The sequence below is a fragment of the Natator depressus genome, chromosome 10 (genome assembly GCF_965152275.1).
Source record: "Natator depressus isolate rNatDep1 chromosome 10, rNatDep2.hap1, whole genome shotgun sequence".
NCBI lineage: Eukaryota > Metazoa > Chordata > Testudines > Cheloniidae > Natator > Natator depressus.
The window spans coordinates 83648461-83662179 of record NC_134243.1 but is presented as its reverse complement, the minus strand read 5'-3'; the positions used below and the strand labels follow the sequence as shown (position 1 = coordinate 83662179).

Genomic DNA, 13719 nt, shown 5'->3' with positions numbered 1-13719 from the left:
TCCTCTGCTTCTAATGTATTTGTAGAAAGTTTTTTAAAAATTTGTCTGGCTCCACCTCCCAGCCATTGGATCTCATGTTGTTTCTGTCTGGACGGATTAAAGAGCCCTATGCTCTGTGCACTTTTTTTCCCCAACACACACACTGCGGGTGCCCTATTTCCCTCTATAATCTCTCTATGGGCATCAGGCTGCTGTTACAGTGGGGGGTGGCCTATGGAAGGCTGCTCCATAAAGGAAGAGCTTGGCTTCCACATGCCACATGTGCTTACCAAACTATTTTCAGAAAGATACCGGAATGAGCCATGCAGCTGCTCCCTTTGCACAGAATGAGACCGAGTCCACCTGGTAATTTCTCCCATGGTCTGACCTGCTCGGAGACTCAGTATGTCTATGCACCAGAAGCTGTACACAGGCTAAGCTACCTGAGCTAGCATGAATCCCACTAGTGTGGGTGACAGCAGCAGCAAAGACGTATAGCGCAGCATTCAAAGTGCACTAGTTTGCCGAGCATTACTCAGGGTCTGTGTCAGGCTTGAACTATCCATGCTGAAGCCCATGCTGCCCTGTTTTCCCTCTTCTTGTAATCTGAACCAGCGCAAATCCAGCCAGTGCAGGCAGGCTAGCCCATGCAGACCTTTGGCTGTGCAGACACACCCTTCAGAAACTAGCCAGACCCTAGCTTTGTGCTTTATGATGGTTCTTTTCTGTTCTTAGACTCATCTTCTAGATCACAGAGTGTTTACTGAGCACCAGCATTCAGGTTGAGAAGAGACAGTCTAACCCAACTAAGAGAGAAGTACTTCTACTCATGACTCTTAATAACCTGCTCCAGTCCCAGCCACTCCCTATCCATGAGGAATGGGTAGGAATGTTAGCTGTAAAACAAAATTTTTCTGAACATTTCTGTTCAAGGCTTAAGAGAGCAAATACTTATGAGCCATTTGACAGACCAGGAGAACCAACTGTCTTCATAACATCTAAAGATGCACAGAATTACATCAGGTTAGGAGCTACACAGAGCAGGGGAGCTGGAGAACACAAGGAGCAGAGCCACTCTTCCCTATTCCTTGCTGTTAGGGTGGGGAGAGCAAAGCAGACTGTACTGCAGCTGCCCTCCCTCCTGGCTAAGCGGGGAACAAATATGGAGCCCAGTCTCTGAGTTTCATGGGTTCAGTGCGGAAGATTTCCCACAGCAAAAGGAGAAAGGCGCTGCCCTTTTGAATGTCAATGAACATTCCACAACCTTCCTTTGCGACCATATTTGTTTGTGAGATTAAAAGTGAATTCTCCAATGACATGATGCTTGGGGGGAGGGTGCATGTGAAAAGGTGAGACCAGCCCTACTAATGCCATCATGTTGGGTGGGGGATGAAGAGAGATTTGGGGAGGGGGGGGGGGACATGAGAGGGACTAGCATTGCAAGCGACACTGTGCAGGTGGGAGACCAGGAGAGAACCAGAGCTACCAAGGCCACTGTGCTGAGGGGCAGCTTGGCTAGAGGAAATGCTAGGGATCCCTGCTGTTTTATCCTCTTACTCTCACCTCAGTAGATTGCATTTTCCACAGCCACCAGCTGGAGGCTGCCTTTGCCTCACTTATTAATGCCATCTAACCCCAGAGCTGCCCTCGCTCTTCCTCCGCTGCTATGCACAGCAGACTAGAGAGCCAGTCATTGCTTCTCTCAGGATACAGACTGTCAAGGCAGATTGTGCTGCAGGGTTTGCACGGCTATGCCTCCCACACCATCAGTGAGATGGAGAGAGTGAGCATGGAGGAGACGCTGACGCCAGTACAGAATTTGAGGCTGCTAAAGGATCCAATTCTTGTTTGCTCACATTTGGTTGGTCAGTCGGGGTGCAAACACCTCTGGAATAAACAGGCTGCCAGGATTCTAACAGCCTGCCCAGGCCTGGGCCCCTCACAGACAGTAACACAAAGTGAGCAGGTTAGTCACAATGAGACAACAGGGAAAACGGTGAAACAGTTGGACACCAGATACACAGACGCGCAGAGGAACATGAGAAGGCTGAAGGGAGGGGTACACAGAATGACGTGCAGAGAGAACGGAATGTGAGGATGAGGTTAGAAGCATGAGGAAACGTCAAATCAAGGAAGCAAACGTACCATTAGTCGGATGCTTTGCAAACGACACAGAAAATCGTTTTACGGCTGGCATAGACAAGAGCTCTGAGGAAATAAAAACAGATCATCTCAGTTAATAGCCTGCTTCTAAGGAGCCCTGAGACTTTGCATGCTTACAACTATCCCTGCCTGATAGACCCCTCACACTTATCCATCTGCCTGATCCCCAGACACCCGCTCCCACGTGACACTTCTCTTGACACTCCTTACATCTGCAGCACCTGACAGAGTCCTCCAGGTCCCTCTTTACACCTGCTCTCTGCCTCCCTTGCATTTATGCCCACTAACAGTCTCCCTTCCTGATACCCTGCAATGTTCTCACACTTCTTCAGCCCCATTCTTATACACAGGAGGCACTCCCTGCCCTCCTACCTCATTTTGCCTAGAGATACTCTCTGCTCTCTGAGTTGTGCATGGACTGGTCCTACTAGAGATAGCTGGGGGAAGAGATAGGGCTCTTCTGCACAGGTGACCAGGACATTCTCAGAGCCAGTATAGCACAAAGCCACACAGAACGCAGCAGTACAATATAGGCCAAGCCACTCAGAACTTACTGGGGAGAAGTGAAGTGAAGTGCCTAAGACTGCTCTCCCCTTGCAGGAACAGAAGATTTAAAGTAAAGGACACTGTAGCCTCAGTGTGTCCCCTCCGGAATCTGTGCTAAGCAGAGAGCTTTATGACTTAAAAAGGAAAGTCAAATTTACAACTGAACAGACTAAGCGGGTGCCCCCAGACCTTGTCCCACGAGGCATTCCCAGATACCGGCCAGGCATGGCCCCTCAAGCACAGCTGGGCCCCACAAGGATCCCTTTGGGCATGAGCCAGGCCAGGTTCCTGGCCACAGAGGCAGCAAAGCTGTCTCACACGAGTTATGTTGCTGGGGAGGGAGGGACTGAAAACAGATGGTGCATAAAAGGGCTCGGCTTTCATGGTACAGTTTTGTTATTTCCATAATCTACCGGAGAAGTCTGCAGTGAGGCATGGGGAATATTGCAGGTAGCTCCTCAGGGCGTGTGGGAAGGGACAGGCCAGCACAAACCGAAGAGAAAAAGGCTGATTGGATTCATAGCTTGGGGGAACAGAGCCCAGCTGGCCAGACTTCCACCACGGCGTGCGAATTAAAAAGGTTTTCATTTCTCAGAGTGTCTCTTTCATGCTTCCTTTTTACCAGAGCCATAAGAGCTACACACAACCTTGCCCTTCCACAAGTGCTCTAATTCAGTTGGCATCAATGCCATCTCATCCTCGTGTCTGGATCATGCTGCTGGCTATGTTTACGGAAATACTGCTGACTTACCCCCACAATTAAATTTTATTCAAGGGCTCACGGGCATTTCTATATTTCCCTTGCTGTCTGGATGGCCCTGGAAACTGAATTGCTCTGTTTACTCCTGGGTAGGTGCAGCATAGGTAGAAGCAGGACAAGATTCCCATCCACATGCACTCAAATTGGAGAGTGTTTCTCAGCCTTGACCCTATAAATCAGCTCTAGAGGAGACAGTGACATTCAGTCTCCATAGCCCACTCAACGGCTGGCTATGAGGAACTGGCCTGAGGCCAACCAACTTACTTCACAGAAGGTGATACCACGGATGACTTTCACTCGCTAGTGGATTGCGCTCCATCACACCAGTAATGTAGAGGTGAAAAGCTCCGTATCTTATTCCCAGTCGCCAACAAGGAGACTTTTAGAGCAGCAATGAGCTGTGGAGGAGAGCACCACAAGCAGGGCACCACGTACTCTGCAATTCAGCCGCCACAGAAAGGAGAAGCAAAAGCCACCACTGGTCCAGAATTGTGCTCCGGAATCTTAGGTTGTGTCTCTAGTTTAATCCAAAGCTGTTTGATGTGCATCAGGTAACTCAGAGTATGCAAATTGCACCAACAGGATGCACACAGAACACTCATTCCATTTTCAATTCACATTGTGTGAACACACTGCAGCAGTTTGCTGCAAACTCAGGGTGCAGTCTTCTTGAGAGGTCCTTTGTTTTGCTGCTGAGCAGCATGCATCCTGGGATTGTTTTTGCTGTGAATTGTGGGGAAGCCAGCTAGGTTCTATTTTGTTTTTGTTTTTTTAATTCTACATTTCTGCATTCTCCACCCCATCCTTCCTTTCCTGATAGCCTTGTGCTATTTTTGAATTGCTCAGTCAGCATTAACTCAACAATGCTCCATTCCGCTATGGTGAAAACTGTGAATATTCAGAGCCTGCCTGGGCTGCATTATAGCACTAAAGCCAGATGAAATTGGCATTTCACTTTGCCAAATCGCCCCACAAGCAGAAGAATATTCTATGGCATCAGCACAACACACTGGAGTGGGGGGAGCAGAATGAGGAGGAAGAGGACCCTGCCAACCTGCGTGAACTAGAGGACCAGTTCCTGGATGAGTTACACAGTTCTCAGCACAGTCTATGGACCTGGGAAACCAGTGTGGATTGGTGGGAGAGGACATTCTGCAGGCCTGGGATGACTAGCCGTGGCAAAAGAACTTCAGGCTAGGGAGAGTTACCCTTTTTGAGATCTGTGCAGAACAGACTCTGGAGCTGCATCAACAGCACACCATCATGCGGTGCCACACCCCTGTGAAGAAGCCAGTCGCCCTTGCCATCTGGAAGCTGGCCATCCCCAAATGCTTCCGGTCTGTAGCAAACCAATTCGCCATGGGTCCATTCTCATGCAGGTCTGCTATGCCACTGATAAGGTACTCTCTAGCTGAGTAATGCTCAGGAGATTATTGATGGCTTTGCACGCACAGGGTTCCCAACTGTACTGGAGCAACTGGTGGAACCCATGTGCCTATCCTTTGCTGTTCCCTCACCCCACCAGGGCACAGAATTTAGAAACAGAAAAAGGGGTAATTCGCCATGGTTCTCCAAGGACTAGTGGATCATCACCGGTGATTTACAGACATAAATGAATGGCGGTCTACAAGGATCTTTTGGAACTTGGTATATGTCTTCCCTCACATGTGCTCTGGGGCTGAATGCCATAGCTCAAAACTGTCAGGGACACTACTGGACTCCCCTGCGTTCTTGGTGTCTAAAGGTTGATTCCAAAACGGGGATGGCTTCTGGTAACACTGCTGAGAGGTGCGGTGGGGAGGAGTTGCTGCTGGTCCCAGTAGCCAGTATTGCCCGTGGGCTCAAGGACATGCCTGAGTCCCAAGTAACAGGACTGCAGGGCCTATTGGCCTAGTAGGAGCATGTTTAAGAGGAGAGCATTCTGGCCCAAGATAGTGTCCATGTGTTGCCTCTGCATCTCCTTGTCTTTTTCCATGATCTCCTTGGCCAGGGTGATGCTTCCCCTGGCCACAGCCACACTTTCCTGGAGAGCTGCATTTCTTTCTTCTTCCAAGTCTTGATGTACAGTTCAGTTTTCCTCTGCAACTCCGCCATGAGTGCTACAAACATTTCGTCCAGGGTTTTCCATTTCCACCCACTCAGGTGGCCAGCCTTTCTGCAGTACAGAGCAGCTCTGTCTTTGACAGTCTGGCCACTGCAGGTCCTGTGGCTGTCTGGGGGAAAAACCCAAAAAGCAGTTGCTTGTTGGTCATATTCCAGACACGCCATGATGTTTTTTCTTTATGTGACTTACAATTTTGGAGGTTCCCCCAGGATTGGGACGAGACACTGTGAGGTAAAGTGGTCTATGTGTGAGGAGGGTGCTGGGTGTATCGGGATTTCTGAACATGCTGTTAGCAAGATTGGGGGGTAGGAGGGGGTGGATTTAGAATTATGTTTCCACTTTGGTTTTGCTGTTTTGTGTGTGTGCTGGAGGCACTTCTGTGATGTTGGCAAGGTTAAAAGGGAGCTTACGGGAGGCTTCAGGGGTGAGAGGGCTAGTAATCCTCCCAACAACCCCCATTAGGCTGTCCTGATTCACTAGGATGTTGCACTGGGGCAGAGGCAGAGAATGCGTGACTAGGAGGCAAGGAGCAGACCATTGAGATATGCTGTGAAGTTATTCACTAGGATGGTCCCCCCAGAAATGCTGCAGGAGTGGAAGGAGCTTGAAAGCTATACCTGGGGCATGGGCAAGCATCCATTCCCTACAACATGCAAAACTAAATGAATTTCTCAGTCAAGTTCTGCTACGTCTCCCCAGCAGACAGAGCAAATACACAGAACAATAGAACCATACAATGATCATCAGTTAGAATGCATATTGAAGGGCATTTGTTCCTCAGCACGGAGCAGCTTGCATGCCTGGTAAAGGCATTTGCAGAACTATGATATACCACACATCACTTAAATCAGCCTCTGTACAAGATAGCTATTGTAACAGCTATTTTTTAAAAAGGCTCCAGAAGCGATCCTGGCAATTACAGACTGGTAAGCCTAACTTCAGTACCAGGCAAATTAGTTGAAGCTACAGTAAAGAACAGAATTATCAGACACATAGATAAATACGATACATTGGGAAAGTGTCAACAGGCTTTTGTAAAGGGAAATCATGACTCAGCCATCTATTAGAATTCTCTGAGGGAGTCAACAAGAATGTGTGAAAGGGTGATCTAATAGATCTAGTGTACTTGGACTTTCAGAAAGCCTTTGACAAGGTCCCACACCAAGGGCCCTTAAACAAAGTAAGCAGTCATGGGATGAGAGAGAGAGAGAGAGAGAAGGTCCTCTCATGGATCAGTAAGATAGGAAATAAAGGGTAGGAACAGAAGGTCAGTTTTCACAATGGAGAGAGGGTACCCCAAGGATCTGTACTGGAACCAATGCTGTTCAACATATTCATAGATGATCTGGAAAAAGGGGTAAACAGTGAGGTGGCAAAACTTGCAGGTGATAACTATCAAGTAATTTTCTAAGTCCAATGCAGACTGTGAAGAGTTCCAAAGGGATCTCATTAAATCTGATGACTGGGCAAGAAAGTGGCAGATGAAATTCAACAATAATATGCATTGATAAATGCAAAGTAACGCACATTTGAAAACATAATCCCAACTATACATACAAAATGATGGGGTCTAAATTAGTTGTTACCACTTAAAAAAGACCTTGGAGTCATTGTGGATAGTTCCCTGAAAACATCTGCTCAATGTAGAGTGACAGTCAAAAAAGCAAACAGAATGTTAGGAGCCATTAGGAAAAAGGATAAATAATAAAACAGAAAATATTCATGCCACTATATAAATCCATAGTACGCCCACACCTTGAATACAGCCTGCACTTCTGGTAGCCCCATCACTAAAAAGATATTAATACAGAGAAGGGCAACAAAATTATTAATAGTGGTATGGAACAGCATCCATATAAGGAGAGATTAAAAATACTGGGACTGTTCATCTTAGAGAAGAGATAACTAAAGGGGGATATGATAGAGGTCTATAAAATCATGACTGGTGTGGAGAAAGTAAGTGTTATTTATTTGCCCCTTCACATAACAAGAACCAGGGGTCACCCAATTAAGTTAGTAGGCCGCAGATTACACAAACAAAAAGGAAGTATTTCTTCACACAATGGACAGTCAACCTGTGGGACTTATTGCCAGGGGATGGTGTGAAGGACAAAAAGTATAAATGGGTTCAAAAAAGCATTAGATAAGTTCATGGAGAACAGGTTCATCAGTGGCTATTAACCAGGATGGTCAGGGATTGAACTCCATGCTCTGGATGTCCCTAAACCTCCAACTGCCAGAAGATAGGACTGGATAATAAGGGATGAAACACTCAAAATTGCCTTTTCTGTTCATTCCCTGTGAAGCATCTGGCACTGGCCACTGTTAGAGACAGGATAATGGTCCAGATGGACCATTGGTCTGGCTCAATATGACCTTTCATATGTTCTTATTTATACCTCATGTAAACTATGAGCACTCACGAAACTCCTTTTCCTGTAACAACTGTCTCCGTACACTTGATTTTTGCAGAAATGAATGCTTTCGTTATTCAAATCTGTTGCGGGAGGGGAGGCGGTGTAGAGACTGACTTCTGCCCTCAACACGGCCACTAGATGGGTGAAGGAGGGGGATGGTTTCAGAAGTCAAGTAAGATAAGGGAAGAGGAAAGGAAGACAGGAAGATGGGCAAGTGGCCTCCATGTGCCATGGACCTGAAAACATCAATAGTCATGGCGTTAGCATGTCACAGAGGCTGACTGCCTGGTGGAGCAGCCACCATTTTGGAAGCACTTTGGAGGGTGAGGGGACAATGGGCAGCATGAGCCAAGGGAGGCAAGGCCTGGATACTCGGAAGGGCTCCTAGCTCACATCTGCCTACAATGGCTGCGGACAGCAGTGTGGCACAATAATAGATTGTAGAATTACATGCTGAAGTTCCCCCCAGGGAATGTGTTTTTTCAGTCCCGAATCGGTTTCTGTCTGGGCCATGGGTTCAGCCAATGCAGGGCAGGAATCGCGGTCCATTGCAGGAGGGTGGGACTGCAGCTAGCTGGCATGAGGGTCCTGAGTCCCAAAAAGATCCTGGCTCTCAGGAGACAACTCCTCTCTGGCATCCTCCTGCTCATCCTCTGATGCGTTTGGCTGGTCTTCATCGGGGGGGAGGGAGGGGGGAACAGTGCGGGCAGGTCCCGAATGGTGTCTGTACAGGATGGACTAGAATTGTGTAGAATCCTATCTAGTTCATCAAAAAAATGGACGGGTCACATCCCCTGCCATATTGCCTCCTTTTGTCCCATGCTATAATGTACTTTCTCCTGAGCTGCTTGCTCTATCTGGCACTGCTTGGCATCCTGGTCGTGACCCCTTGCAGACATCTACTTTGCAATGTACACGAAAAGGTCTTTATCCTAGAGACAAGAGCTTCCTGAACTGCCACTTCTCCCCAGATGGCATTGAGATCCAGGGTCTCAGCACGGCTCCAACCGGCTACATGAGGGCATATTGTGGGGCTTCAGAAGTGCTTTGGTGGTCACACTGCAAAAAATGATACGCTGGAGTCCAGGAGCAAATGGGCAAAATCTGGCTATGTGTCAGCTTCTAAAGGGAGGTGGTATAGTCCTGGAAACTTGACACCAGAGCAGGGAGGGCACACAAGTAAAGTGATAAGTCAGTAACGGTCAACCTGCAAAGCCACTGGGATCATGTAAAAAGAAGCGTGCAACAACTGCATACACACATACAATAGATGAACTAATCTGATTCGAAGCAAACATCATCCACTTTGCAAGAAGACCTCAGGGTTTGCGATAAATGTGTAATTAGTGAACAGTGATGGTATGGCGTTGCATGTATTCAAGTGTTTTCAAATCATATTAACTTGATTTGATCCACTATAAAGCCCCACCACCCCCCGTGTAGACAAGCCCTTAGTTTTATTTTTATTGTTATGTTTCTAAACTGTTGTCTGAACTGCCTCACTCATCTCTATTGATTGGTAACTCTGAAATCTAAAGATGATAATTAGCAATGCTGGTATTTAAACCACTTCATTGCAGAAACACCCAATCAAAGGGTTTGTCTCACTTTCCAAAGTGCCTCCCCCCAGGACCCAAAAGCCTCAATAGCTTTCTATGCAGCTGCTAAAACTTCCAGCTTCTTCCTCACAACTTCCACAATGCAGCTTGCTGGCCCTGGCAGAGCAGAAAAGCATGGAGACAATGAGAAAGAAACAGAATTTAACACCAAAATAAATAACTCTGGGGCGAGTGACTTGATCAGGTTAGTCGCCTTCATACTGAATTAAATAAAAATCTACCTTCTAACATTTTATTTTATATCTGTTTTATTATCTATCCACTCCACAAGAATGCCAAAGAATGCAGGGACTTTGCCACAGGATTTAGACCCAGCCTGCTGGAAACTGCCCAGGGCCTTGACTATAAGCAACCAATGGTACAAACTGAGTTTGTAGGCAGGCCCCAGCTGCCCAGCATACATGCTGCAGCATTCAACAGGCAGTGAATGAGCACAGGGCCAAGACTGAGATGACCTGGGTTCCTTTCTTGACTGCTACCAGCTTGCTGCATGCCCTGCACCAAGTCAATTCTCCCTATGGGAATAATACTGCCTCTGAACTTTGAAGGTGCCTAGAAGCTACAGAAGAAAAAAAATACTAGGACACAGGCTATTCTTTCCAGCCTCCTCACCTGTATCTCCACACTGGATGCCTTGAGCTAGCTTGCCCTATACTGGCAGATTGGCTCTGGGACCTATTGCATAACCAGCACAGATTCTCTTCCCCCCCACCCACCCACCCACAGCCACCGAGGGCAGCTCAGAACTGATAGGAAAAGGTTGACCGAGACAAGGTGGGCGAGGTAATATTTTATCGGTGAGAGAGACAAGCTTTTGAGTTACAAAACTTTTCTTCAGATCTTGGAAACGTATCCAGAGTGTCACTGCTAAATACAAGGTGCAAGAAATTGTTTAGCTTAAGTAGCTAAACACATAATCGAAGAGATCATTCAAGATTAAGTTGCCTGTTAATACCTGTGCAGTCATAGGACAAACAAGGGGGGTTAGCAGGCTACAGATTCTTGTAAGAAGCTGTAAATTCAGTGTCTTTCTTTTTTAGCGTCTAGCAGCAGCGAGTTATGAATTTAACTTCCCAAGCTCTTCTTTTGAAGTTGTTGTGCAGGTTTCCTTTGAGGACAAGGACAGAGGTCAGATACAGAGCGTTCACTTTGTGAGAAGTGTTCACCTAGGAGTGATACTGGGCTTGTCTTTTACCTTTTCCTTTGTGAATCTGAGCGTAGTGATTGGCTGGTTACACCCACAGAGTTGCTATGGGGCAGTTAGTACACTGGATGTGATACACCACGTCATGATGGGCACGTGTAAGACCCAGGAATCCCAACAGGTGTGTTATGGGGGGCACTGATCATCATACCCACCCTTTCTCGCCAATACCTTAGGAACAACATAGCTAGAACACCACAGCAAACAAGGAGAAGGTTTTGCAGTTTCCCCCAGTTTGCTTTCCTAATATCTATCACCCTTATGCTGCATCCATCCTTTACACAGCTCATGGAGACAAGCTTCCCTATTATGTTCTACACCACAATCAGTGGCTGTGCAAATGATTATGACTTTGACCAGGCAGCAGATCAGGTCATAGGCAACAAAGACCTAGTATTATGCAGAAGTCTCTTGTAGCAAAGATGGAAGAGCAGCATAGAAAACCTCTCAGCAGACTGATCAATACAAAGTTCTCCATGAAGTTCCAGTGGATTTCTGGTTTGCAAATGCCTTCCCCAGAGTACTTTGCCAGACCAACTTCCTCTTTTTATTCCATTCTGTCCCACTCAACGGGCCATGGCCACAAGAACTGAGCTAACATGGAAAAATAAACAATCCTCCAACTTTACCGCACCCTCACATCTCCCAGAATATCCCAGCTTCTACACGAAGTCCCTAGAGGCAGAACTGCCTCATTGCGTCCTTGACGCAGTGAAATCCATAGGTGCTGGGGGAGCTGCTGCACCCCCTGGCTTGAAGTGGTTTCCATTATATACAGGGTTTACGGTTTGGTTCAATGGCTCTCAGCACCCCCACTATAAAAACTGTTCCAGCCCCCATGGTGCCACCACACTAAGTGCTGTATAAAATACAAATGACTATTCTTATTTAATGTGTCAACCAGACAGTTCCCCTTCACTGACAGAGTACAGGCCAGCACTTAAACCAATGAGCTGAATGTTTGATTTTATCAGGTCATCTTCATTAGGGATTCAACTGCAGATTTTTCAGGCAGCTTCTGCAGTAAGTGAGCAACAGTGATGAGAGTTTGCAATCTCCTCCCAGCATCCTACCCAACACCCGCATCAGCACCTCAGGTGTACAGAAGTGTCTGGATGTGGGTGCATTCCAGAGGTTCTCCCACAGCTGCCCATAACTCCATATACTTCCCCCTCCCAAATATCCCCAGCCTGACCCCACCATGCATGTCATTCGGCTAACATGGCAGCCCCAGCTTCACATGTAGATAACTTGGTCTTCTTATGGGCTTAGAAGTAAAGCACAAGTGGGACCATTTGAGACAAGCGAGCTGAACCTCTAAGCACACAGGGACATACCAATGGCCCATTGAGCTCAGTAATCCACCTCCAAAGAGTGGATACTGTCAGCTTGCTTGGAGCAGTACATAACAATTCAGTGTGACTGTGATTAGTGCAGGTGCAGAGGATATTCAATTCATTCATGTCTAATTCTCTGGAAAATCTTACTACATCTTTGCCTCAGTAACATCTTTAGAGAGCAAGTTCCACAAGTAAATTATCTGCTACACAAAGAACATTCATACCATCTTTGTATGTCAGGCTGGTGGTGAACTTTTTGCCGTGGCTGCGTGCGTAGTCCTGAAGGTTTGGGGCACTGGAGGAGCCTCCGAGCACAGTAGTGCTAAATAGTCCTGTACACTGCGACCCTGGAAAGGCGTGGGAGGGCATTAGTATTATGTCTCCACAGCATGCATCTACAGACGACATCAGCAGAGTTAGCGCGGAGAAGTAAGAGGCAGTTACTCACCTTGTGCAGTAACAACAGTTCTTTGAGATGTGTGTCCCTATGGGTGCTCCACTTTAGGGGTCTGTGTGCCCCTGCACCTCTAATCAGAGATATTTGGTAGCAGTGTCCCGTTGAGCCTGCTCATGTGCTCTCCCCCTCCCTCATGGTCTGCTTCAAGGCTATTTAGCACTGCACCAGCGAACCCCACTCACTTCCTTCTCTACCACGGAGCCCTGTAGAGAAATCTGAAGTAGAGAGGAGGAGGGTGGGTTGTGGAGCACCCATAGGGACACACATCTCGAAGAACCATCGTTACTGCACAAGGTGAGTAACTTCCTATTCTTCTTCGAGTAGCGTCCCTATGGGTGCTCCACTTTAGGGGACTCCGGAGCAGTACCCACCACTGGAGGCTGGGACTTCGGAGCGGAGTCTTTTACTACAGAGAGTACTGTGGAGTCGAAGATGGCGTCAGCAGCCAAATCTTCAGTGATCGCCTAATGTTCTGCGAAAGTATGGACAGAGAACCCAATCATTGCTCTATAGATTGGGTAGATAGGGGTATCCCTATGGAATATGACTGAGGTAGGAAATGATCTCATGGAGTGCGTATGGACGGAAGGAAGTCGCATCCTTGCTAAGTGATTAATGCAACTAGAGACTCATTTGGATAGTCTTTGAGGAGATATCAGAGCTTTTGGATCTTTCTGTGGATGAACGGAAGAGTTTAGCGGATTTCCTGAAGTCCTTAGTCCTGTCCAAGTAAAATGCTAACGTCCTTCTAAAATCTAGCATATGCACAATTGTCTCCCAGTTGTCACAATGTGGTTTTGGGGAAAAAACAGGGAGATGGATCTGTTGATTCATATGGAAAGTGCAGAAAAAGTAGGGGAAAACTTGGGATATGTGGCCTTAGAGGAGGAGTTATTATTATTTTATTTTTTTAAAGATAAAGGCCGTGAATGATGGGTGTGCCATCAGGGCCGCTATTTCTCCTATGTGCCTAGCTGAAGTGATGGCAATTAGAAATGCTGTCGTCATGGACAGGTGAGAGAGAGAACAAGTTGCCCTGGACTCGGAGGGAATCATAGAATATCAGGGTTGGAAGGGACCCCAGAAGGTCATCTAGTCCAACCCCCTGCTCGAAGCAGGACCAATTCCCA

General features: G+C 47.1%; 1 protein-coding gene across 7 annotated transcripts in view; it reads right to left on the bottom strand.

Annotated features, from left to right (window-relative positions):
* PPIP5K1 (diphosphoinositol pentakisphosphate kinase 1) overlaps positions 1 to 13719 on the bottom strand; it is a 135508-nt gene that overhangs the window by 34916 nt on the left and 86873 nt on the right. For 3 of the 7 annotated variants that reach the window (XM_074966724.1, XM_074966727.1, XM_074966725.1), the window contains exons 27-28: positions 12357 to 12479; positions 2125 to 2187 (exon numbers count right to left, since the gene is read on the bottom strand). The exons of 1 other annotated variant lie outside the window; for it this stretch is intronic. In XM_074966724.1, the coding sequence (XP_074822825.1) occupies positions 2125 to 2187; positions 12357 to 12479 (186 nt within the window). The remainder of the gene's footprint in view (positions 1 to 2124; positions 2188 to 12356; positions 12480 to 13719) is intronic. 3 more of the 7 variants (XM_074966726.1, XM_074966729.1, XM_074966728.1) reach the window with 2 other exon arrangements.